Below are 27,603 nucleotides of genomic sequence, written 5' to 3'. Positions count from 1 at the left end.
CGAACTTGTTAGCTAGTTGCTTATTTACACATCTGGCAGTTACAGAGTTGTGTTTGTGTCCACCTGGTGAATGTAAGTCCAATATTCACTCTCCTTTAAGGTCTGTTTTTGCTCTCTACCAACTTCTAAAGGAAATATCTGGCTCTTTGGCTGCTAAATGCTTCACTATGTTCACCAGCTAGTCGCTAACTTTGCCTTCATCTTTCTGTCATTTGATGATAAGCAGGTAACATTCAGTAGTTTTATCAGGTTTTATCAGAGGTTTTTTTTTTGCTTAAAACAACATATATGAGAGTAAAGTAGCAACAGTAATGTTGCAGGCCAGAAAACCAAAACAATGAGCTATAAAATATCGATTACAGTAAATTTAATATCACTTTAAGTTTATTAATAACTTGTCCAATAATTTTTTGTCCCTTAAAATTGGGGGCTACACTGTTCATCTGATGGGTGTTATCACCATGGATTGTTCTCTGCCACAGTGTCTTTTGTGATAAAAACCACTTGGTGGCACCAAAGTAAGGAAACTATCAAATTAACCAAATACAGTGTTGACCTTTATATCATCACTTCATTTCAGATCTAATGTTGTGGAACACAAAGGCAAAAAAAACTAGTATGAGTCACTCTCTTACTACATTTCAATACTTAAATTCCCTTTATAAGTAACATAACTGTTAAATTATTGACTCTGATCTTTCTATGTTTTGTTTGTTTGATTGTTTATTGTTTATGGCGTGATGAGTGATGATGACCTACCGTGACATTTGACCTCTGGATCTCCCCAGAAGAGCTCTTTACACTCCCGACACGTCCTGCCACCAAAACCAGGTTTGCAGGTACACTGTCCTGTGACCTACACAAACAGAAAAAACACAAATATCAAGTCAACAAAATATAAAAAAAAATAATAATAATAAGTAAGATATCATCACACTACATGATTGAGGGAGGAAGAAAATGAAAGGAGACTGTGGCTTTTGTGGCTAAAAACATACAATATGCTTTTAAACTTTTCTTTCCCATGAAGAGACAATGGAGCTTTGTAGTTTAATGACTCGTTTCTCTTACGAAATGTGTATTCAGTTATTCCTCAGTGTATTCTCAGACTTCCTTCCTCTGATGGAGCGCAGCCAGTAAACACAGAAACCCTGATGTTTGTGTGAGCGTGCAAAAATGCTTGCGGCTGAGTTTGAGTGGGTGCACGCTTTTTCTGTTCTTTCTGTGAATGCGTCTGTGTTTATGCATGCAGGTGTGTGTGTGTGTGTCTGGGTAGAAACAGAGAGAGCTGCAGAGAAACTAGAGAGAGAGAGAGAGAGAGGCGACTCCCAAACAGCTGGAGTCCATAAATTAAAAAAAAAAAAGAAATAAGACAAACACAGGCGTTGGTGATTAGATGGGTTGGTCACAGTTGGCCCCCGCGGCTGCTGCTTGGCTCTCAATGAGAATTGTTTGGAAAATTCCAGTTTTGTTTCCTCCCCAGTCGCCGTAATGTATGAGGAAAAGTTGATTGAGACACAAGATTTTGCGGTGCAGCGCAGCTATACATCACACTCAGCGAGAGTAAACCGGAGCAGCTGCTGCAGACAGATGTTGGCTTCGCTGAGCGGTTGTTTGTCGACTCACCAAATCGCAGGAAGGTCCGAAGGAGTGGATGGGGTCGCAGTCGCAGCGCTGGCAGCCCGTCCCGCTGGCGATGTTCCACGTATCCGGTGCGCATCGGTCGCAGTTCTGACCGATCACGTTGGGCTGGCAGGAGCACTGGCCGCTGTACCGGTCGCACTGACAGTCGTCTGGGGAGGAGCAGGCCTGAGGCGCCGTGCCCATTGAGTAACACATGCACTCTGCAGGGAGGGAGGAAGACGTTAACGCTGTGGTAGGTAGTGTTAGTGTTTGAGGGTTTGAGGATACCTACAAGCTGTTAGTGGTTTGTGTTAATACTCACTTTAGCTCAAAGAACAGCTTGCATTTTGGGAAATATGCTTGTTTGCCGTCAAACCCACAGTTACGTCAAACGTCTGTGTGTCCAGTGTTGCTATTTTTCATCCAAATATTGCTCCGTTTATTTAATCTCAAGGCAACCCTCCTTAGAAAATAAACTATTCTCTTTCAGTATTCTGGCCAAAATATGTTCTAATAAGAAGTTGTAGACTAGAAATATGAGACTGAAAACAGCAAAAGAGAAAAAAAAAGGATAATAAAACTGCCATGAAGGAGATATAAAAGATCACATCCTTGAATCAACCTTAAGTGATCAACGTTTGCTATTTTAAAGCTAATTGCAGAAGGTTATATATATTTAAAAGCTATTTCATCAAGTTCAGGGTAAAGTTTGGAAACTGTAAATAAAAATGAGTCCAGGGAAGCATCTATAAATGCAACCTGAATACTTTTACCTCATAGCACTCAGATTTTTACGAAGAAATAAGCTTTAAACACTGGCTAGTATTTTGTTTTAGCTGGGTCACACAGTTACCAAGGCACATAGCAAACAGGTGTAATGCTATCATCAATAAAAATATCAATAATATATATCATATTATAATAATCAGTGAGCATTTTCTAGTTACTCTTTCTGTCCTTTAAGGTTACATATTACTCGCATACTTCCTGCAACATTTACCTCTAGTACAGTGATGCAAAATCGTACAACATTAGTATGAAGGGCAGTTAAAGAGATTTCAGTTACACAATATTTTGTTTATTTTTACTGAATTTTCCCTCCTATACTGGATACTTTCACCTCTTCAGGCCTTTAAAAACCCTTTAAAAGAAGCTCTTAGTTGAACAGCTGACAACTCATGACCTGTGACCCCTGATAACAGGACGTTGCTTCATTTTAGTGGTTCACAAACCAAAAAAATTGCAGAAACCACCAGTATAGGATATATTTTACACTATTTATGCACATGTATATAGAACAAACTCTCAAAGACAGTTTACACATGCTTGTATACACTCTGTACATTAAACACAGAATCGTATTTATTTGTTTGAACACATTAACTGCTGTACTCACTCCTGCAGCTCTGTGTGGCAGCGTTGCCGTAGTAACCCAGTTTGCAGTGCTGGCACGCGTAGCCCTCCGTGTGGTACAGGCATGTGAGACACGCACCTGTCCGAGCGTCGCAGGAATGCGGGTCGTGCATGTCGATGTTGTTGTTACACTGGCAGGGCAGGCAGCGCCCGCCGGGTACCAGAGGGTTCCCGAAGTAACCCGGAGCGCACTCGTCACACCTGGCGCCTGGAAACGGAAGAGAAAACAGGAAACAGGAAACAGGAAATACAAGATTGTTTTTAGTTGTAGCCAGAAGACGTTTAAAAGTTAATTAGAGGGGAGCTGAAGTTTTGTTTGTAACGTGTGACGTGTGTGTGAGGTGAAGTGTTGACAAAAAGTGCAACATGTGACGCTTTGAGCACTTGAGAACTGCTTACATAAAAACAAATCTGTTATCACTAATGATTATGAGACGACGTGTGTGTGTGTGTGTGTGTGTGTGTGTGTGTGTGTGTGTGTGTGTGTGTGTGTGTTTATACCTTTGTAACCAGGGCTGCACACACACACCAGCTGGTTAGTGTTCTCCAGAAGGTAACAGCTGTCAGAAAACTGGCGTCCACTGCGCGGCCCGTCGGGGCACATACAGGGGCGACAGTGGCCACCTGAACCCAACTCTGCGTTTCCATGGTAACCATCCAGACACCTGGAAGTCAAAGGAAAAGGTAAAACAGAGAGACTCTCAGATACATCGACTCAAATCCTTTCAGTTTAGAAAAGTCACTGATTTCCTAGTGACACGCAAACGCCAACGTTCGGGTGTGTTCAAGTTTCTACTTTTTACTGGACAAATTCCTGTGTGGACCAATAGAAAGCCTGGAAAACATTTTTATGAGCCGCTAAAAATGAACAAGACAAAACCTGAAACTTTAAACTCTACACTCAAGAATACAAATAGTTGGAGGAACAAACATCATACTGTTTTCAGAGCCTTTTGTACTAGGGTCAGAATTTTAATTTGTGTTAAGGACAGTGGTGGCATGTGTCAACATCAAAAATGATACCAGAATAGTAGACCTGAATCTGACATGACCACAAAATGAGGATTAATCCCAGAATAATAAAAATAAATAAGTGTTAAGCAGACCTTAAATGTCAAATTTCCTTCAACAAATTCCTTGAATTATCATCATCTCTTCTGCTATGAAGGAACTTTGCTTCAACTTTGTAAAAGACACCTTGAACCTGCCCTCAAGTAGCCTACTTAAGACTTGACTTAAGACTTAATTTAAGACTTTATTTGACAAAAATTGTTCTGGTTTACACCATTGGAAGCGTGTATATGTGTGTGTGGCATTCTGATTATTGATAATTTTGTGTACAAGTGGAAGTTTCGGCCTGATAATGACACTTGATAAAAGTTCAGACGGTTTACAAAATCATAAGGAATCATCTTTTAGGAATAATGAAGCAAATTTAATGGTATTCTGGCCAGTAATGGTGTTGGACCGGTAACTGCCACTGTGTGAATGAAGCTTCTCAGTCATCCTGATCAAATGATATCTAGAAGTACAAAGTTAAAGGCTTTTAAACCTAGAGGCACTCTTCAAAATGTATTAATAACAGATTAAAAAAGCTAATCCAGTTGCCTTTAACTTTGTATTTCTTGAGAATTTTCTGCTTTTATCTAAAACTCAGCTGAAACTGCAACAATACAACATGCTTACAGTGTAAATGAGCCTCCTCTGCACTAAAAACAAATAAAAAATGTGTCTCTTTTTATTGATCTCTGTCTCCTCCACCATCATCATCATCATCATCATCATCATCACGTCGTACCTCTCACAGTGGTGTCCGGTGGTGAAGTCTCGGCAGCCCTGACACTCTCCGGTCTGAGGGTGACAGTACTCGCTGTGGCCGTTGCAGTGACACGGTCGGCACTGAGGGAAGCCCCAGAAGCCCGGCAGGCAGTGGGCACACTGGCGCCCTGTGGCCCCGGGGACGCAGTCACACTGGCCGGTCGCCTCGTGGCAGAAGGCGGTGACAGACCCCCGAGGATCACAGTCGCAAGCTGGGAGGTTGAAATTTAAAATCATTACTTCCTTTAAATGAGATAAATAAACACCAAACACACTGAAGTCTGTGTCCAACACTCACGTCTGCAGCCGGCGGGGCTGAACAGGAAGGTGGCCGGGGCGCAGTGATCGCAGTTCCTGCCGACCACGTTGGGTCGACACTGACACTGACCTCCGCTGGACTCACAGACGGTGCTGAGCGAACCCTGAGGGTCGCACTGACACGCTGGGATAAGAAGAGAACGATGAGTGTGAGGAAACAAACTGTTGGTGCTGTCTTGAGTTTGTCCAGATTGAGACGTTTATTAGGGTCTCTTGAGGAAATTGGCCATTTTTTCGCTGCACGTTTTAGTGCATAAAAAGAACAAAACAACATCTAGATCACCTTCATTCTTATATTACATCTCTAAACTGAAAAATATATTTAAAAAATCCCCATATTAATCGTATATAACCTGCTAAATATGCAGGTATGTCGCTGCCATGAGTAGCGACATGGCAGCTTGCGTTTGCTGGTTGTCATAGTAACACAACACGCTTTCTAACACGTGTTTCAGTCAGAAATAGTGACAAATCATCGTCAGACTGATTGATGTTAGTTTATATAAAGTATGTAACAATCAAGCATCAGTATTTTATGCATTTGTTAAAATAAACTCTGACATCAGACATCCGTGGTGTCTTTTTAAAAACGTAAAATCTCCCTTAAAAGTATGAAATAGATACAAAAAGTCTTCCCAGAAGAGAGATTTGCTCCTCCTTCAGGTAAATTAATAACATGGCGTTGGCTTTCCTTTTTTATTTTATTACAATTAATAATTATGTAACTATAATTTCATCAACTATTATCCAACCATTAATGCTTGTGTATCAGTGCACATCATCATCTTTGATTCTGTCAATAAAGACACTGGAAGAGAAGAAAACTAAACATGCACTTTTATTTATTTCTATTTAATGAAATTGTTCTCATAACCTAACATGTCATTACCACCACATGCATATAAAAACGTACCCATGGCTCCTTTGTGCAGCAGAGCGGAGACGCTGAAGATGTAGTCGTTACAGATGTCGGTCATGGGGCTCTTAACGACGCTCTGGCTGGTCTCCAGACATCGGTAGCGCTGGAACGTATCCCACGCTCCTTCACCTTCTATCCCATGGAACATGTCCAGCTCCCTGACCCGGGGCATCAGCACCAACTATACAGAGAGAGAAGAAGAAGAAGAAGAAGAAGAAGAAGAAGAGGAAGAGGGGTGAGGGGGAATGGTAGCCATAATAAAAACATAAGCTTGAAGGACAAGACTTTGTACATAAAAAGCTTTAAGCCCTGAGGAGCTTTGTGGTCTGTGAAGCTAATTTTGGGCTGAAACTAAAGATTTTGCTTTGTGTTCTGGGCCACTTTGACAAAACTTTATTTCTCAGAAACAAAGTTGGAAGCTATAATAAAACCATATATCGGTGGTTTCCAGCTTTTTGCCATGTGAAAGCAAATCAATGTCTACTTGGGACTCAAATATCAAAGGCTTATCAAAGTTATCAAAGGCTCCACTTGTCTATGAGTTGCTAGTAGGGCTCAATCTGCTGATTATTTTCTCAATAAATTGATTAATTGTTTAGTCTATAAAATGCCAGAAATCATTAATGTATATCACAGTTTCCCAGAGTCCAAGAGGATTACTGAAAATGTTGTTTTATCAGTTTAAACCCAAAGAAATAATAAATTTACAATTATATAAAACAGAGTAAAGCAGCAAATTTGCATTTTCGCTTGAGAAATGACAGAAACTTGTAATTGATTATCAAATGAATACATTTTCCATCGATTGACTAATCAATTTTTCTCTACTTGCGAGGAGTCCAATCAGAGAGTGACGTTTCCTTCTCAGATTGTTTCATTCAAATACTTTTTTAGAGGAATGAAGAGCTGATATTATGCAGTATTTGAAAATAAAAATGTGGGGCAGAAATGTTTTTTTCTTCTTTCTTCTCTTGACTGTAAATGATGCAGATATCCACTTGATCTCTCTCGATAGGACAGGTGATTTAATGTAATTAGCGGTTTAAGAATGATGTATTTAATGTGATTTAAACTCACAGAGTCGATGAGCGTGTACGGGCTCTGGACGTCGCTGACTGACGAGTAGAGCGGCAGGCTGAGACGGACCGTGTAGTTCAGTCCTTTGTCGAAACACACCGGCCTCAGCAGCAGCACGTGTCTGAAACACAGCAGGACGTCAGTGTGTGTGTGTGTGGTGAACGTGTTGCTGTGGAGCGATACGGTGAAGTGAACTCATGTGTGTGTGTTACCTGGATCCAGGTGGCAGAGAGACGGACTGCTCGTCTCCGCTCTGGATGGAGTTGCTGCAGTGACCGGAGTAGTTTGGATCGTTCAAGACGGGACGCTGCACTCGGACGTGCACCTGCTCCCACTGCTCTGGAAGCTGCCGACACACACAGACACATATATGACTTCTTCTTCTTCTTCTCTTTTTACAGTCCAATTAGCAAAGAATAACATACTTATTATATATATACTTTAACTCTTCGTTTTAATTGTTTTCATTTCTGTACTTTGCTTTCTTTTGTATTTATTTGATGTTTTTATATGTAAATGTTGTGTTCATGTGCTTTTTTATCCTGCGTTACACTGCTGCACAACCAATTTCCCCTTAGAGACAAAGTAATTGATTGTTTGATTGATTGGTTTTTATTATTCAAGTTAAACTAGATCCACAAACATTTCTATGATAATCTGTCCATGAGAGAGCAGCTGTACAGTAGCAGATACTCATTTAACTTAGAATAATTGATTGATTGATTGGGTTTAAATGTGAATTATTGAGGATGTCTTATCTATTTATCTTCTTTATTTATCGACAGATATTTGAACATGGAGGTTAATTGCTAAGTTCACATCCACAAGTAAGTGTTTCTACACTAGCCAAATTAGATTTTAAGACACAATTTATATTCATTTCTTGTTTCTCCTTTTCTTTTAATGAATATTTTAGGGTTTCCAGTTTTTCCAAAGTCAAAATAAGCAAAAACCAGACAGCAATCTGTTCTAATTTCTGCTCCTTCACTGAGTTTCCACCACTGCACATGTGAGAGAAGTTACATAAAGCCTTTTGTGGCGCCAGAAGCTGCTTTAGCTATCATAACACACTCGAATCTGCACAGTTGAGTGAATTAAGTCAAGTTGCATTATATTTTGAGAATGAAGAAGAATGTGTGGAATAAAAAAGACAAAAAAGAAAAGAGTGTCTCTGGTTCTTCTGTATCGATTTTTATACTTTTTAAAAAAAAACAAAAAAAGTCTCTCTTTTAAATTCAAATCACTCAACCATTTAAATCTCCAGTTCATCACCTCATCCTTGACCTTCCTTTCATCCCTCCAGCGCCGACCTTACTGTATGTTCACTGCTATATCTCAAAGGAACACGTTTCAAACACGGCCTGCTCTTTGTTAGTATGATTAATTGGTAAATGACTGTTTGTAGCATTGATCTATGATGTAAACTCACTTCTACTGTTGCTCTACTTTTAGGATTTTCTGGATAAAAACGTTGGCTAAAAGCATAAAATACAAATTATGTGTATGTTCGTGGGTTACCTGCGGCTCATAACGAATAAGCAAGTCATAGTCCATGGACTCTGGGATGTTGTTGATGGTGAACTCTAAGTAGGCTCCTTCTGGCACATTAACAAAGCCCATACCGGTCCACGTCGGACTACGATCCAGAGGATAAGGCCTCGGTACCACCGTCACACCCTGACGTAAACATTAAGAGAGCTGTGATGTAGTTGACATATCTGAGAACGGGGTAAAAGCACCAATAAGAGACACACTCACAGGTCCGTGCGTGGCGTCCTCAGCCTCGTACGTGTAGTGGTCCAGAGTGATGAAGTAGAAGCCGGACTCGACCTTGTTGCAGCGTCGTCCGAACATGTGCTCCCTGCACACACACTGTCCTGAATGAGGGTCACAGCTGTGGACACAGAGAGATGCTGTTTAATAGAAATTATACTGTATGTGTCTCAGTACTTATATTTATCATGTATTTTTATTTTTTTTCTCTTTATAAATGTCCATGTGCTATCATAAGATCTTTAATGTAATTAATAACATTAACGATCACTCTTTTCTATTAAAAAATGAGCGAGCGTGTGCACAATACTGGCACCTTTAAACTGATAAACCTACTGTAGATTGAATGCAGCCTTTAATTAATGTTATTAATTACACCTGTGTTTTTTCTGCTCTGACATGTCTAAATGTTTTGTTGTGAAAAATGTCTATTATCTCATTATTTTAAAGTTAATTATCTCTTTCCCTTGAGACAACAACTTTTTTTTTTAAGATGATTAACCTGTTATCGTGAGAAATAACAACTTTGCTATTCTAATATAACGAGATAATTAACTTCAGATCTTCAGATAACGAGATTTTCTAAAAACTAATTGCGACCAAAGCTGCTCTCAGCTTCTGTAGCTACACTTTTCGGTTCAGGTACAGTATATTTATTTGTCTTTATATATTTTTTCTTAGAATAATAATAATAACAATCATAACAAATAAACAACTTTATGTGTATGGCAGTTTTCTTAAGAAGGTTACAAAGTGCTTTACAAGGTTAAGTAAAAACATACGTTTTATAGCACTGTTTCTCATTACTAGTTTGATGTTGCAATAACTCCTTTCACCCTTTAATAGTTAAATGGTTAAATGAGCCATAAAAGGATTGAAACAGTGCAACTCTCACCCACTTCTGTCTTTAAGGAATTCCAAATATGCAGAATTTGCCTGTTTGATGTCTGCCGGGTTATAAGTGAGTCATATTAATCTGATGCTGATATAGCAGAGCCCACGTTCTTATTTAGCTGTTCATGTTATCAAAAAGCATCAATGACTCATAATTAATGTGTGTTGTAGTGAAATATGCACTATGGGCTTAAAGCTTCCTATGATTAACATAAAACTACTGTGCATCACATACAGTAATCTCTATACATACTTATTGTTGACAGCCCCGCCCTGGTCACAGTCACATGGTCTGCAGCCATCCATGTCATTGGACAGACCCCAGTGCTGCGGCTGCAGGGAAAACAATGAAATAACAGAGTAACATAGAGAGTTACGTACATTATAAGTCACTCAGAAATAGATGCTGACATACTGAAGGAGAAGTATACAGACTGAGTTGTGTTTGGATCCGTACCTGACACTGATCGCAGTTATGTCCGTCGACGAGGCGTTTGCAGAAGCACCTTCCTGTGTTTGAATCACAAGGGTTTCCTCCAGGCAGCGTGCCCAGCGGGTTACAGGTACAAGCTGCCAAAACACACAAGAATAAGATGAAGCAACAGATTGAACTGTGTCAGCGTGTCTGACTGTAGTGTATGTTTGTATAACTATACTATGTATGTTCATGTCTGTATTCTATGAAGTTTTTTATTTGATCTTTTCCAGTATAACCATTGAAATTAACCAGTTTTAGTCATTGACCTTTCAGAGATGTATAGATTGTTTGGTTTTCTTGTGCAAAATGATTTTTGTAATAGTTGAAGAAATGAAGATATTCAGGTGTAACACAGGCCTCAAGTGTAGTCTTATTAATTGTGACCTACGCAGGCAGCCATGCGGTCCCTGTCCCAGACCATAGTGTCCCTGTCTGCAGTGGTCGCAGCGCTCTCCCTCCACGTTGCCTTTGCACCGACACTGGCCTGAGATCAGCCCGGCTGCCACGTCCGTCCTCGCGTCACATATTCCCCCCTGCAGAGACCCGGATGGGTCACAGTTACACGCTGTGGAGACATGAAAATTGTATTAGATACGATTATTTTGTTACTTAAATAAGAGAATCTGCTCAGTGATATCTACAAAACTACAAATGTACCGATGGTTTTGATACAAGAATGCAAGAAAAAAAAACATGAGATCATCAAAATGTATTTGGCTCATATTCTGGGGCTGTTCCCAAGACAGATTAGAGAGAAGAAGAAAAATATTTTTATTAGACAAAATGTTTTTTTGGTTTTTTTACTGTCTGACTTTTGCTTTTTACTGTGAAATACTGGGAAGTTTTCCCTTTTTAGACTCTAGAAACTATTAAAATAAAACAATCTGAGAGGGTGATATCACTCTTTTGTTGGCTGTGACTATTCTCTGTTCTGAAATCTATCACTTAGCTTATGAAATATATTGTGAGCTGTGGCCTGAGAATGGCACTGGAGGAAAAACTCAAAAAGTGTAAAAAACAGAAGAACATGCTCGCAAAATTTCATGCAAATCTACCAAGTAGATTCATATATTTGATGTGTAAAAGAAGGCAAAAAAAATGGCCTGATGGTGAAGCTAGAAAAAAGGTCAGGGGGGGTCACCAAAAACATCCATCCACTAGGGATCATGAATATACAGAGTCAATACGGTCAGGAAATATCAAAATATCTCACTCTGGAACAAAATGATGGACAAGGGGAACAGAAAGAAAACAAATGGTGGAAACACGTTGAAAGATATCACCAGATAGTCCTGTAATCAGTTCACTTTCAGTCCAGAAAAATCAGCATCTGCCTCCACAGTTTCCATCTAAACTGGAGATACTTATTTTCTAACATGGTTAAAATGCATTAGCTTATCTTAAAATACCATTACAGGTCCATGAAGTTATCTGTGAGTGAGAAAGGACAAGATAATGAAGAGCAAAGAGCTGCAAAAGAAGTGTGTAATTTAAAAGACAGGTCCTGTAAAGAGGAAGAAAGAGGGGGAGGGTGTATTTCATTTTAAAGCACTATTTCCACTTCTACCTAGTGCTTAGTGGGTAATTACACTCTGTAACAACGGCTACTTTCTGCTTTTCACTTCAAAAGCTTCAACACAACTGGTGCGTGCAGCTCCAGATGGTGCTTGTCTAAAGCAGAAACATGTCCTGGAGGAGGACACCGGTACGTAACGAGCATCGGGACGCTCAGGGGTCAGAGGTGACGCAAGGGTGACGTACGTTCGCATACATTGGGGTCCCTCAGGTCTCGATTGGGGTGCTGGTAGAAGAAGGGTGCGCACTGCTCGCACTGTCGGCCGATCGTATTGTGCTGGCAGTCGTCGCACACGCCACCGCTCACGTTCCCGGTCGTCATGTACATGGCGAGGTCGAAGTGACACGAGGTGGAGTGATGGTTACACTCGCACTCTGAGAAAGAAGAGGACAAAATATATACATATATACATATGATTTACTCTTGTTAACTATATATTAATCATGTATTTTACATGTTTTTGTAAGTATTTATTTATATCTGTAAATAAAAAAAGAAAGTTATTAAAGGAAGAGTTTATAGAAATTTTAATACATACACTTACTAACTTTCGTGCCAAGAATTAGATGAGCAGATCGATACCACTCTCATGTTTGTAAGCTAAATATGAAGCTAGAGCCAGTAAATGATTAGCTTAGCTTAGCATAAAGACTGGGAACAAAGGGAAACAGCTAGCATGTCTCTATCCAAAGGTAACTCGTTTGTTTAACTGCAAATCATTTTTACACTTCGATTTTTGTACACACAAGATATAATATTAATTACTGAGCTGTAAAGATGTTAGTAGATAAATTCTATTTTAATTTTTTACTTTGGACAGAACCAGGCTAGCAGTTTTCCCCTGTTTCCAGTCTTCATGCTAAGCTAAGCTAATCACCTGCAGGTTGCAGTTTCATATTTGGCATACAGACATGAGAGTGCAATCTTCTCATCAAACTCTCAGCAAGAAAGCAAATTCCCAGAACATGAAACTATTCCTTTTAAGGGTGAACTGGTGAGCCTTAAAAGATAAGAACTAGATCTGCATTTATGAGTGAGTGTGTGTGATCTCACTCTTGCAGGCGTGGGTGTTTCGTCCCTCTGCAGGTCTCCAAGGCAAATCGTGGTAGAAGTCTTGACAGCGTTCACAGTTCAGTCCCTTGGTGTTGTGATTACACACACAGCGGCCATGGACCTACACACACACACACAAACACACACACACACACACACACACACACAGAAATAAATTAATACTGACTCAAGTACCATATAGCATAAATGAGGTTGGCAACAATAGCTGGTTCTAATTTGGATTTAGTTCCAAATATGCATATTTTTGTATAGGAAATACACTTATTTGCTTTCTTGCCAAGGGAGAGATGGCAAAATCCAAATTAAAGTCATTATGAAATAGAAAATGCCCTTTTCATATCCCCAGTCATACTGTGCACCTGTTTAACAATGCAAAAAAATTGCCAAAATATACAAAAAAATAAATTTCTTTGTATCAAAATCCAATTGTGTTTTCTTCCTGTAAAACAAAATATGACATGTGCTTACGTAGGCTTGAACCAATCAATTTCAACCAATAATATCATGGCATCCACCTATCAATCAATCTTCAACTTTTAGCGGCACAGAGCTGAGATTCATTATGACACGCCCGCTTTTTAACGTTCAAATCAAATTCCTCCCGACACTGTCCCATCTGTCTATCCTGTTTCACTCAGAAATACATCACGATACGGAAGTTAGTTATTCTCGAAATGCCGTTTCATCTGTATTAATCTCGTGTCTATGTGTTCACAATGGCGCTGGAGGCAGGAGGTGATTACCTTAGCTTAGCAAAAACACTGGAAGCAGGGGGAAACAGCTAGCATGGCTCTGTCTTAAAGCTCAAAAATCTGCCTACTAACACCAAAACGTTTAGTAATCCCACGATATATCATGTTTGTTTGAGCTATAAAAACAGCATGTTGTGGTTTTGGCCAGGATAACGCTTTCCCCTTGTTTCCAGGCTTTATGCTAAGCTAAGCTAATTGACTCACTAACTAACTTTATGCTTAACGTATCGACCTGTGCGTCTAACTCCTTGGTGCCATGCCATTGGTCCAACGGCCCAATATTCTGAAACCTCAATAGTTCCCATTGGACCGGAAGCCCGTTTTATCTGCCGGCAAGGTCTCAATCTATATCTTGTTTTTTGTTATTGGTTAAAATAAATTAATCAGTATCAAATCATATTTGACAATTAACAAATTTAAAATGACAGAAGAATTGAAATCTCTCATCTCTTTCATCTCTGTATGTAAATGAATGTGAACGTGCGTTGGATGTACCATTCCCTCGGCTCCTATAGGGGCTCCATCCATCGGGGCGCACTCGGAGGCGTGGCCGTAGCAGAAGCAGTTGCCGCGGACGACCATGTCGAAGAGGGCGTAGTAGTACTTCTCCGTCACCTCGTCGCGGGAGTCGAGCAGATTGTCGCCCAACGTGTGGAGCTTTACGAAGTTGACTCGGAGGTTTGTGATCTTCAGCATGTCTGCACGCACACACGCACGCACACACACACACACACACAGGTGATTAGAGAGATCAGATAAGATTTATCACACACACACCTTTTTACAACTTTAATGATCATCTGAGCAACCCATTATCAAAGGACTATAAAGCTAAACAAGATCCAGCAGATTATTGTCTCTTTTTCAAGTTTCTCGCCCGAGCTTCAGTCCTCGAGGAGGTGGCGGCCGTCCTTCACAGACGCTCACACACCCACAGCATTCACCATTTACTTCAAATGACGCCTCGACATGTGTGTGTGAGTGAAGAAGTGAGAGCCTGGACGGATATGAGTGTACAAAGGCCGAGTAGCTTCCACATGTGAAATTCCATCCAGTCCAGCGCTCTTTCTGTCTGACCTTTGACCCCTGTAGCTCTGCTACAGGCCGCTGTTACCTCAACTATAGATGAATAAAAGTTAAAGAAAATCATCTCAATGCTATGAGGTGTTCATGACAACACAATTTCTCCCACACTCCAGGGAGGTCAAAGGTCACGTTCAGGTAAAATGAAACACTAAAATGTATTGCAGTGTTGCTTTTTCATCTTTTAGGCTTTTGTCTACAACTGTCTGTTTCCTTAACTGCGTAATTTGGTACTAATTGTGGGGAAAATGGAGATCAATTTATTTTAATTCATCACTACAGAGTCTTTATTCAGTGCACAACATGCAGAAATGTAAAATATGTGTATAGGTAAGCATACGGTTAAACATACATCATATAATTATTATAATTCCCAATAATTAGTACCAAATTATACTGTTTGATCCGGGTAATTTCTTGAAAATTATTGGGAAATTACAGACCCATAAAATAAAACATTACTATTATTTTCAATGCTCGTTATTCTGTAAATATTATTCTATTAATTTTGGATTAATTATTGGATGTTAAACTATATTCTGCACTACACCACAATGCATGACGGTTGTGTTTATCTCCCTTTAAAATGTGCCAGATTTAGTTTTTATTGCCTCATGATTTTCTCAGCCACTGTACTAAATGTATTAAATGCAAGCTTTTCTGTTGTTGTATTAAATGTGTGATAGCTTTGTTAGTTCCCAACCGCCCGCTCCTGGGAATTACTGGAAGATTTGACCTGTTCAGATCTCTAAAAACTATTAAAATAAACCAATCTGAGAGGGAAAAATTACTCTTTTCTCTAACTTGTCCACAGCTTTTACACTGTAGATATTAAAGCTGCTAAAAAAAAAAGCTCACTCTGTATCCTCAGGCTGTACGGGTCCTCAATCTCAAAGGCGGGGTCCAGCACCCGAAATATCACCTGAGAGAGACACAAGGTGAAAATCATGTTTCTTCACAAAAAATCTAAAAATGTATATTTATGCATAATATATGTGTATTTTATCTTAAATTATAGTTCAGACTATAAAGACAGTCAAATAAGCTTCCACACCTCTCCCTCTGTGGATGGTTCGATGTCCGAGTAACGCGAGTCACACATGATGTCGTCCACTTTGACTATCGGCCCCGACGACACACCGGGGAAGGAGGCCTCGCAGTCGTAGGCGAAGTAACGGTAAACCTGCCACGTCTTCCCAAAGTCCATGGACCGCTCGATCGCCATGGCAGCCGGTCGAAACGTCTGTCAGCAAAGACAAACACCATATATTAAAATTCAATGACTTGTTAGATGTTTATTGAAGGAATCTGATATGTTATCAGTAATGTTATCGCTTCTTCATTCATTACACTAAATTATATTGATTTCATGCTGTAAAACCTCTCTTACTTCCAAAATATGTGTTAATGATTATGCAAAAACAAATTCCAGTGGTATCAAATTGAGTTGTGGTAACTTTTTCTGCATCTTCTCTTAAATGACCCTCAGATGTCAATTTATTTTTTCTTTGATTGAACCTGAAAACCAAATATTATTGATGCCTTTTCATGTCATTTGCATCTATTGTATTTTCACTACTTATGCCTTTCTGTGTAAATAATCAGGGGAACTTTTGATTATCCATTATTAAAGGGAAACTAATCTGCATATCTTCCTCCTCAAATGTCAGGATGACGAGCTCCTTTTTCCTGTGATTGATCCTGAAAACCAAATTTATTTGATGTTTTTTCGCTTCATTTTTCACTCAATTTCTTTCAAGTAATCACTTATTTCTTAGCATATTCACCAACATGGCCCTTTTCTGTGTGTATGATCAAAAAAACCACATTACAGTGGTATCAAATTCAGCAATTTTGATAAAATAAAAGTTGTATAAACACTTAATTGTGGACTATGAATATAGGATCGCTAATCTGCATCTTCTCTTACCATCAGATGTCCATTTATATAATTTTACATGCAAATTTCTGTGTAAATGATCAGAAAAACAAAGCTACAGAGGTATCAAATACTCAAGTTTCAATAAAAATCTAAGTTATTAGAACTTCCTGCAGTTTTTCATCTAGATTTGGGTAAGTTAATAATAAACATAACTTGAATATAAAGCAATAAAAGGGCGGAGGCTGTAAGATCTTTTCTGCCGTCTAGTCTCAAAAACAGGATGACACAGGATGTGAGGTGTGTCTTTGAATGTGTGTCTTGACTATGATGTAATTACAAATGTCAATGATAGGCACAAACCAGCTGTCCATTATCACAGCTGACCATATGACAGTGATGAGAAGCAAGCAGCGTTTTTTTACTGCATCCTCTCCCTCCTTCTTCTCTTCCCACCACTCTCCTGAGACCAGAACAATTTCCCACATTCCTCCGCTACAGCTGTCCGAAGCTGTGTTTGTCTCCGGGCTGAGGGTATGGGAGGATTTGTATGATATGTGTGTGTGTGTGTGTGTGTGTGTGTGAGAGAGAGAGAACAGGCACCTTGAAGGTCATGATAAGGTGTGTGAAATGAAACTCAGCCTCCAGGTCCAGCTGGATGGTCACATTCTCCACACCTGCGGGGTGAAAAGGAAACACGGTCACACATGAAATTTACTGATTTCCATTCATAAAAAAAAAAAAAAATCACTATTAAAACTGCCAACACAGCCGCATCACACAGACTTTCACACACACTTAAACATGCTTTCTTTCAAATATTTACAGACTCTTTCTGCACATGTTTATGCAGCTGAGTCAGCTGGCTTTCCTAGTCATGCCTACATATGAATCTAATCAATCTAAGCTCCGGCTCTGGATTGGGTTGCACCAACTATGCGTAAATCCCTCACTACATTTGTCTGTAAAGTCCAAGCTAATAGCTTTTAAATGAGTTACTTACTAAATCGGGTTACGTCATTAAAAATCCAGTGGTGGAAGAAGTACTCAGATCCTTTACTAAAGTAGCAATACCACAATGTAAAACTACTTCATTACAAGTACAATTCCTGCATTTAAGATCCTACTTAGTATAGAAGTATTATCAGCTAATTTTACTTAAAGTATTAAAATTAAAAGTACTCGTTTTGCAGAAAATCAGCCCTGTAACAAATATATTAAATCAGATGGTTACAGGAAATAAGAAAAAACAAAGTTCTGCTACACAAAGTTTGTTCATTTTTAAGACTTTTCTCTAAACTTTAGGTTTTGGGCCTCAAACAATTATTTATTTGGTGGAACAACTCAAACATTTCAACCCATCATCGGGTCACCAGATAAATCTGAGGGGTCGTGAGATGATTAACGGGGGAGGAAAGAAGAAAAAACAAAGTTGGTGAAATATTGGATCATTTGAACATTTATTGAAATGAAAGTATGTGAGAAGTTTAGAGGGAAAAATCCCTATTTGGTGGAGCTGTTAACAACTCAGACATGTGAAATATGACCCCGACTACACACTGCTTTTTATAAGACGTCAAAAGCCAAAAAAGGTTGGAAACCACTGATTTCATCTTTAACAATGTGTTGTATTTTAAAAGCTTGTTATATTAACCATTGTGTCAAATCTTCATCTGAAAAGTAACTAAAGCTGTCAAATAAATGTAGTGGAGTAGAAAGTACAATATTTCCCTCTGAAATGTAGTGAAGTGGAAGTATAAAGTAGCATCAAATGGAAATACTCAAGTGAAGTACAAGTACCTCAAAACTGTACTTAAGTAAATCTACTTCCCACCGCTGCACTTATGATATATCTTAATCTGCTGATGCAGCCGGCTCAGAAGCCAAGATGAACTGCAGGACTACTGCGAGGGAATTAGGAAATCCCAAGCAAAGCCATTGTGTCGCTTCCTGCTGTTTCAAAGCCATCTGCCACTGCTGGCTGCTGCTCCCTCTATGACTCACACCTCTGACAGATTCCCACCGCTGTGAAGGAACAGTGTGTGCGGCACGAATGTGGGAAGGATTCAGTATAAGAACCAGCTGTAATGTGATTTCTTTCAGGGGCTCAAATTAAGGATGTTGTGATGGGGATTCTTAGTTTGCATGTCTGGGAGCGCCAAATACACTAAGTTGGGTAAGTACACCTACTCCACAAACATACACATGCTGTACATTCAAATGTCAGTGGTAGACTAATTCTAGCATCCATCATGGCAGAGGAGACCATTAAAACAAGAATCTTCAACTGAGTTCAACTGAGCGCTGGAACAAGCAAACTCACATCTGGGCCTTTTTTGCTTTTTGCACACAGACTCTGGGACAGTTTGCCAGAAAAACATCAGATTGACTGAAACTGTTGATATTTATACGATGCTATGTTGTTTTGTTTTGAGGCTGATTTTTGCAGATCTATTTCATCTGTTTGCCACAATTAATTTGCAGTTTCCTTACATCTGAATCTAGCCTATTTTGTTGGGAAAACTAACTTATTTTATCTGCTCTAACTTTATATTCATGTGTGAGGTGTATCAGGATACATTTAAGGCACATGTGTGATTGATGTGCTGTCCCTTTAAACCCTTAACAAGCCGATGAGTCAGTCATTACAAACTGGTGTGCAACCAAACATTGTTCAAAACCGTGTACCAGAGTTTCCAAAGATAAAAAAAATATGTCTGCCAAATAAGGCTGAATTCTGGGAAATTATGTATAAAATGATGCACAGGACATCTAGAATATTTACATTTGATGAAACAGCTGATACTTCATATACATACATAGATACATCAGACAGTGTGACATAAGTTGATGTTAACAACCTCAAAGCTACTTCAGGGAAAAAAGGGGGGAAATAGTATGTTAAGGCGTTAATAATGCACTTTTACACAAGCCTGTTTTCTTTATAAAGCGCTATATTATTTAAATTAATTTTGAACTTGAAGTAGAACCTTCCACACGGTTATTGTCTTGGTGTCATTTTGGTGTTTTCTCGCTAAACTTTATTAAAAAAAACTGCACTTATAAATTGTTGTGCTGGCCAGTTTATTCTGTGTCATTTCATGTCATATTCTGATTGGTTGGTTTGTAGTCGTGTGTCTCACAGTGTCTTCTCGGAGCACCGTTTTGGATTGACGACCACCTTTCTCTCACGGTTGTCATCTTTCGTCTCAGGCCCCAAAATCACACAAGTGTAAAGGGGCCTTAAAAAAGTGAAAAAGCACCAGTGAATGAAAAGAGGAATCGAAGGAGAACATCCGAATTCGATAGAAGAGTGAGTCTCAAATGGGCCACTGCGACTACGAACTCAGATTTAGAAAAATGTGATGTGATGGAGATTTGTCTTTTATGTAAATAAATAAGTAAAAAACAAGAAGACAGACATACAATAGAATAAGACATTTCACAGGAAGTTTGTTTCACTGACTCTCACATGTGAAGAGTTCTGTGCTTATACTGTACACCTGGATTCAAGATGAATTTCCACTAACAGTACTGAGAATAAAACCTGTAATTACAAACTCTTAAAGATTCTCAAACTGGAATATTTTTTAAATTACAATCATTTCAAACTGTTTCTCATTCTCCTCTGAACTCCTGCTGCCTCATTACAAACTTCCTTTTCCCCCCACTTTAAAGGTCTCATGTGTGTTCAAGTGATGACACACATCTGTTTCTTATCCGCACACCTGTTCTACTCAGCACACCTGTAAGCCCCGCCCCCTAGCTTTGCTGTGATTGGCTGCAGCGAGTGCCTCTGTGATCTCCTGTCTAGTCATTACTGAGCCCAGTTCCCATGAGAGCACTCTCAATGAGCGCTCACACGCTACGCCGCTCTCTCCTTCTGCCCTTCTGTATTCAAGAATAAACGCACTCTTCTATTCTTTTGTCATGTGTGTGTTTTCTGTCTCTCACCGCTCTCCGACTGCCACCAGGTCTTGAGGCGGTTGGGGCCGAAGGTGGTGACCACGTTCTCGATGGTGTGGCTGACGGTGTTGCTGTCCTCGTCGTACATCCGCCTGGAGTCACACACGAAACATTTCTTCTCTTCCTGATGGACAGAGAGCACAGAGAGAGTTAAAGGGGTCAGTTCACTCACACACACCAAAAAAAAAACGACAGGAAAACATAAAACAGTCTCTGTTATTATTCTGGTTAATCTATGAAACAGGATATCAACTGTTTTCAATTGGATTATTTTGTCAGTAGAAAGTAGATCCAAAGTAAACTTTAAACAGGGCTAGGAATATTTCATGGATCACGCTTCACTGTCTGGCAGTCTGATGGAGGAGAATGAAAGTTGCTATATTGAAGCTAATGATTATTTCTATTATTTAATCATCTGCACATTATTTTCTTGAGCAACTGATTAATCATTTTGTTTACAGAACATAAGAAAATGATACATTATGGTAAAAGGATTTAATATGTGAAACAAAACTGCAAATAAAACTGTTTGATACAATCACAAAGTTTAAAAAAATGTATAAAAACATTCATTGTTGATAATTACAAAGAAATTAAGTGAAACAGAAATACTATTTAAATCGTGTGTTATGATTATGATCACTGTGTTCTGTTCTTCATACACTACATGTACCTCTCCAGTATTTAGAGAGTTTCTTGACTTAATTATTATAAGAAATTACGCATTGAACGTTTTCTTCTATGTATGTTAAACATAACGCTTTATATATGTATAAATGGTGTAAATATGATTTGGTATATATGTTTTTTGTCAAAGTAATGTCTTGAAGGTTGTTTATTTTGTCCAAAAAACAGCCCAAATCCCAAAGATATTCAATTTACTATAATAGAAGACAGAGAAAAGCAGCAAATATTCACATTGGAGAAGATTGCTTGAAAAATTAATTAACTGATTATCAGAATTGTAGCCAATTAACTTTCTGTTGATCTACAAATTGATTGACTAATTAACTCAACTCCAGTGCCAACTGTAAAGTTTTATGAGGCCTTTTAGTTCCAGTTAAGGGTAATCTTAATGCTACAGCACAGAATTACAAGTTATTTAAGAACTTTATTGTCCATGTTGTGGACAATAATCTTTGGTTTCACCACACAGCATTAAAAAACAATTCAATACAGGACAATGATGATGAGTGAAAGGGACGCCGCGTCAACAACCAACAACAACAACGACAACATAATAATCTAGACAGTAGTCTGCTTCCAGTTTTGTGACAGTTTGGAGAAAATCTTTTCCTGTTTCAAAATGACAAAACCAGGTCCGTAAAAGGTTTGCTCTGGTGGAAAGCCTTCGAGGAAGAGTGGAGGCTGTTAAAACAGCAGATTAATGCTCGTGGTTTTTGAATGACATGTTCAATAATGAACCGGCCCTTGAGGAAAAACACAGAATGATCCAGGAGAAGTGAATTCACATTGATGATGTACAGTATATATCATGTTTCCAGTGTGTCTGTCTGTACTGTGTCTGTTTAATAATGTATTCACTGCTTTTGTCAACAGCAGGGGCCTCGCCTGCATACCAGATGGTTTGGCATGTATACAAACCATACTCTGGTTCACACACTCTCTTAAATCTCACAATATTGCAGCCTGCGAATAAACAAGACGAGTTTCTCAATTTCACCAAGGCCCTGCCAACTATGTCCGTGTTGAAATGTGAGCGGAGTCTGGCTAAGTGGCTCCACTTAGCAGCGTTTGGTTAAAAAAAAAAAAAAAAAAACGTCTATTGCTACTTGAGGCTCACTTCCCGCCCCTCCACCTCCTCATCTGCAGCTCATACTTGAGGACTGTGCTCATCCTCGGGGTCAGAAAGGCCCCACACTATGTCCGTGATTTCATAAGGACGCCATTCACACAGCTGAAGTCGCCAAAGGGTGTTTGATAAAAAGGAGAATATCCCCTACCTCGCCCCCAAGTTCACATGCACACAGGGAGGGGATTGTGAGGCACACAGCGCTTTCATTGTGGACGGGAAATGTCTGCACTCCCACTCGACAAGACAGCAAGCAGATACTGTATATGTTCCCACATACACAGACACACTGTCATCTGGTCCGTCTCTGATTTTATCGCTACGATAGTTGCAGAAACAACTGAACTCAAGCTGGTTTAAAAGGTTTAAATAATTATTTTAAAATCATATTTATAATCCGTTTTCATCACAATCATGGTCTCACCCTTCAACACTGACATCAACTGGCCCTTTTCTCTTGCAAGAATCTATATGCAATAAGTCACAGTCATAAAAACGCCATCTTCAAGGCCGAGAGCAAGCTGGTACATTTTATATCACTTTAATGAATTTTCACCAACTTTCTGTTATCTGCAGAGGCCTGGAAATTCCTCAACAATTTACAGGAAAGACAACAAATCACGAATTATTACCTAATTTTTTTAATCAAAACTAATGTCTAGCATGATTTATTTATTCTAAATAAAGTTGCAGTGATGATCATGTTCTACTGCGTTTCTACTGCTGGTGCTGCTGGGCCGCCAACACATCTATCTAGCTCTTGTTTTTGTACAATGGGCTGCTGCTCAAGCTGCCCACAAGGTGCTCAAGCTGCCCACATGGTGCTCAAGCCGCCCACATGGTGCTCAAGCTGCCCACAAGGTGCTCAAGCCGCCCACACGGTGCTCAAGTGGCCCACATGGTGCTCAAGCGGCCCACGTGGTGCTGAAGCGGCCCACATGGTGCTCAAGTGGCCCACGTAGCGACCAGCCCACCGGGATTTCTCACAGCGCTCCTGATGGCCAGTCTGACTCTGGTACACTGTGATACATTTTAAGCTGGTTTCATTTGCTTCTTCCTTAAAAACTTGAGTCAACTGAACTTCAGATAAAGTTCAAAGTCGTCTCATGAGTTGTGAAAATGTGAAACTCACTGAGTCAAGTTAACTCAACTACAGATAACAAGTTCAATTAACTTAAAGTATTAAGTTGAATCAATAACTGTTCAGTGAAGGTGACAAACGTCAGTCAGATGTGCTTTCCGTTTCCATTATTTAAGTTTTAAGAGTCAAAATCTTTATTTATCGCCAAGATGTTACAACTGTGGCTGCTCCTGCTGCTGAAGTTTGTATCCAAGTCAGGACAAAGACGTCACGTGACAACTTTCTCAGTGACCTCGTTAAATTATGAATGTATAGGGGCAAGGACAGAATTTGATACTAATCTTCAGCATGGTTTGCATTGTTTTCATAACTATGACTTCTCTTAACATGTATTAAAGACACACAGCAAGTTTATATCTGTGTATTTTCTTCACACTACAAAAAACATATGATGAGAACTTGCTGTGTGTCTTTAGTACATGTACAGATAAGTCATGGATGTTTCTTATAATTACTTAAAATGGTTGTTTTACACTTTCACAACTCATTAAACAACTTTGAACAACTTAAATTCACATTTTTAAGGCAGCAGGGAAACTTATCTTTATAAACTGAACCAGATTTAAGCGTTTTACTGTGTCCGCACAAGGAATTTGACTCCAGTACTCAGTAATATCTCTTTGCAGTCCACTTGGGAAATGCAGACAATAATACATGCGATACTTTGTTCTCTTTGCCTTTTTCTTTATTTAAAACTTTCATTTTAGGGGTTATTTATTTATTCCTTGTTCAACACGTTATCATCTCTGTTTCGTCTATCTCAATCTGTCCATTTTCTGCTTCCTACTTTGTAACTTTTCAGCCACAAAAGAGACAGAAGCAAAAACTGAAGAACATCCAGAGGAAAAATCTCCTTCCTCTATTCAACAGTAGCCACTGTATCGAACAAGATTATCCCTCCAAGTTCATGGACAATAGCGCTCATTCAGCTCCTTGCAGCACATCAAAAAACGCACATTAAGTGTCTTAAAATAACCTATTTATACTTCTTCATCAGAGTTCAAGATCAGCATTTCCTCACCAGAACTAAGTCATTCATTGACTGAGTTTCAAGCTTTATCGTGACTTTTAAATAAAGGTTTGAGATACATATTTAAAAAGATAGGAAGCTTTTTTCTTTAACTTTATTTCCCAAACACCATTGACAAAAAAATCCTGATATATCTGCTGTATTTTGGTTGAAATTTTCCTGGAAAAATAGCTGACATACCTCACCCATGAGGCCCTTTTTATTATTAGATTATTATAAGAGTTATTTTACCGGTCACAAGCTCAGAGAGTTTATTTCCTGCTTGGTTCTGCAGGTTTATAGCAGCGGCAGCTCTTTTCTTACCTCCAGATGTCCGACAATGCAGAAACGCTCCGGCTTCTCCAGGCCGCAGGTGGAGGAGGCGACGAGTTTATGCGCCCGGCCGATCAGCAGGTCACCTGTGGCGGGATAGCAGCTGCCTTCCGTGCAAACATCCCCGAACTCCGGCAGCTGCGCCCTGACGGGACACAACAGTGCTGCAGGGAGGAAAAATGCTGTCAGTGAGATGATAGCAAACTCAGGGGAAGTGCAAGACTTTCTAAAAACAATTTAAACGGGGGAACGCTCTCACAAAACAGCACAGTGTCTTTCTTTTGCTTTCAGTCATAACACCCAGAAGCAGAGCAGACTTGTGGTCTGTTCATTTTAAATCAAAATCACATGGATTCACTCTACAGATACAAAGATTGAGGTTGTGTGCAGCTCGTGGAAAACTAAGAGTAGAGAGGTTTTTATTTAGCTCTCAAACTTTCCTCGTCTCACCTTCTGAAACACTGTAATTTCTGGGAAAACAGTGAGAAACAGCGAATAATGGTTTGCATATGGCTTTCATTAGTTAGACGTGAGAGCGAACATTTTGGCAGCAACAGAGGATGAAAATCCACCCAGAGAGCTTACAGCACCTCAGCAGTTATTTTCTAACATAAACAAATGTGTAAAGAAGAAACTTCAACTCACCCAAAGTTGTTAAAATGTGGATTATGAGCGACATCTCCAAGTCCGGAGCATTGACAGCTTGTTGATTGTGTTGATGGGTCCTGCAGCTGAGAGAGAGAGAGAGCGTGTGTGTGTGTATGAAGTGTAAAATCCGAAGCAGGGGGACTTTTCTTGTACAAGTCCGCATCCCATCACCAACCAACTCCACCCAGCTGTCAGCAGCGCGCCTTGGTGCGCTTCAGGAAACGAGCGCACCCTCTGCTGGTTGGTTAGATAGATAGATAGATAGATAGATAGATAGATAGATAGATAGATAGATAGATAGATAGATAGATAGATAAAATGGAAATAAAAAGTCCAGGTGAGCAGCCTGTCTTTACTGTCAGAGGAAGTGCAGTGTAGCAGTGAAGTCAATTGATTTAAATAATTTATTTAATTAAGAATATGCTACACACCATTTATGTATAACAGAGTAGAATAAGCCTGGTTAAATTATATAAAATAGTGCAACACTGCCATCTAGTGGCGTAGCGGGTGGCGTGGGAACAACACAGATTGATAAGGATTTCACTGTTTTAAGGTGTGTCCCTCTGCATGGTCTGGGATAATTAATAATTTTATGATGTTTCAAATGTTCATACTTTATATTTTCATCGTATGATATGTCATATTAAATGATATTTTAGAGACTTGCTAAACTACATTTTCGGTGCCAAACTATCTTAATTGTTTGCACCTGTTTCATGTGTTATTCAGACTGTTAATCTTGAGACCAATCTATCTGTGTGAGCCGCCTTTTTTACCAGTTCATTTAAATAGCTCACGTTAGTTTGGCTAGCTCGTAGTTTGCTGGCATCTATGGCAAGCCGTTTTAACATTTAATAGCTAGACTGGATATTTATTGCAGAATTCTTCCAAGTCAAAATGAACATTTCTGATATCCACAGCTCAGCTCATCCCCCTGCCGACTCTGCTACCAGGTTTTCAAACATAAACATCCGATTAAACATCAAGTAAGACCATCTGTACACCCATCTCAACATCGAAGGAAACGGTCTTGGCCACATGGATCGGATGGCGACCTCTTCTCCCCGCTGAGGTCAAGAGGAGGTTCCAGGTGCACCGGGCCGGTGCTGAGGGGCTTAAGAGGAGCTTCTACCCTCTGGCCACCGGGATCCTGGATGGGATTGCTACATAGGACTGTCCTCCGATGCTGTTTATTGTACCACAGAGCATGCCTGTCAAAACCTGTGTCAAGTGCAAAGCAAAGTTCATCAGCAAAAACACCTGGGCTGTGTTTCTCGGAGTGCTCTTTGGACCTCAGTTGGCACTCATTGCTGTATTGCCTGTAAGTGACTGTCTGGCCAGAGCAGTCAATAGTTGAATAGTTGAATAGTCAATTGAAGTTGGGATAAAGGATGACTCATTGCCAGTTGACACTCCTACAGTGAGTTTTCATCATAATTTACTGGGATATTTTGCAATCTATTCCTCTGTCCTGCGGCGAGTCCAGGTACCACAGCGAATCACTCCTCCAGTGGACCGGTCATCTGCCACCCCATTTCCAAGAATAAGAATAGCAGGTCTCCTCTTCATGCTGATCCTGCTCTCCGGAGAGGTTCAGCTAAATCCTGGACCAGTGACCCCTGCAGTGCTGCAGAACTTCGATGTTGATTTGTGCCCGAGTGTGCCTGGGGCTCCTCTGGTGGTTTGATTTTTAATTCACTCCTCTTTTCACTTGACAGCTTTCTGAGGCATGGGGCCAGACTCAAAAGAAATAGCTCATCCTCATCTGGAGACTGGTTTAGCACTTTCAACACCTGGGGTAGCATGATGTTTCTGTGTCAGATGGGGTACCAGATGATGATGACTGAGTAGCCAGGGGTGCTGAGGTAACCGGGGGAGTAGAGGGTCTCTCTTGTAGGGACTGGGACGTGTTGGAGGAAGTGGGCCTCTCTCTGACATGAGGGTCTAGAAAACTCATGATTGAGAAATACCTCCACATTGTCTTTTGTTCTGCCCCTGCACCACTCTTCTTTT

At 39.8% G+C, this 27,603-nt stretch overlaps 1 protein-coding gene across 1 annotated transcript in view; it reads right to left on the bottom strand.

Annotated features, from left to right (window-relative positions):
- lamb1b (laminin, beta 1b) overlaps window positions 1–26,517 on the bottom strand; it is a 34,886-nt gene extending 8,369 nt beyond the window's left edge. The window contains exons 1-23 of the mRNA XM_044342935.1: window positions 25,585–26,517; window positions 24,931–25,103; window positions 20,632–20,767; window positions 17,281–17,354; window positions 15,853–16,041; window positions 15,657–15,720; window positions 14,211–14,413; window positions 12,943–13,063; window positions 12,075–12,263; window positions 10,702–10,878; window positions 10,293–10,405; window positions 10,089–10,168; window positions 8,927–9,062; window positions 8,687–8,845; window positions 7,381–7,514; window positions 7,169–7,289; window positions 6,086–6,272; window positions 5,153–5,296; window positions 4,835–5,066; window positions 3,538–3,701; window positions 3,020–3,244; window positions 1,627–1,844; window positions 760–856 (exon numbers count right to left, since the gene is read on the bottom strand). Coding sequence (XP_044198870.1) covers window positions 760–856; window positions 1,627–1,844; window positions 3,020–3,244; window positions 3,538–3,701; window positions 4,835–5,066; window positions 5,153–5,296; window positions 6,086–6,272; window positions 7,169–7,289; window positions 7,381–7,514; window positions 8,687–8,845; window positions 8,927–9,062; window positions 10,089–10,168; window positions 10,293–10,405; window positions 10,702–10,878; window positions 12,075–12,263; window positions 12,943–13,063; window positions 14,211–14,413; window positions 15,657–15,720; window positions 15,853–16,041; window positions 17,281–17,354; window positions 20,632–20,767; window positions 24,931–25,103; window positions 25,585–25,750 — 3,502 coding nt within the window. The 5' untranslated portion in view covers window positions 25,751–26,517. The remainder of the gene's footprint in view (window positions 1–759; window positions 857–1,626; window positions 1,845–3,019; window positions 3,245–3,537; window positions 3,702–4,834; window positions 5,067–5,152; window positions 5,297–6,085; window positions 6,273–7,168; window positions 7,290–7,380; window positions 7,515–8,686; window positions 8,846–8,926; window positions 9,063–10,088; window positions 10,169–10,292; window positions 10,406–10,701; window positions 10,879–12,074; window positions 12,264–12,942; window positions 13,064–14,210; window positions 14,414–15,656; window positions 15,721–15,852; window positions 16,042–17,280; window positions 17,355–20,631; window positions 20,768–24,930; window positions 25,104–25,584) is intronic.
- Between the last annotated feature and the right edge of the window lie 1,086 nt (window positions 26,518–27,603).

Source organism: Thunnus albacares, chromosome 23, assembly GCF_914725855.1.
Source record: "Thunnus albacares chromosome 23, fThuAlb1.1, whole genome shotgun sequence".
NCBI classification, from domain to species: domain Eukaryota; kingdom Metazoa; phylum Chordata; class Actinopteri; order Scombriformes; family Scombridae; genus Thunnus; species Thunnus albacares.
Note: the sequence above shows the minus strand (reverse complement) of the source record. Positions and strands in the feature narration are given on the sequence as shown.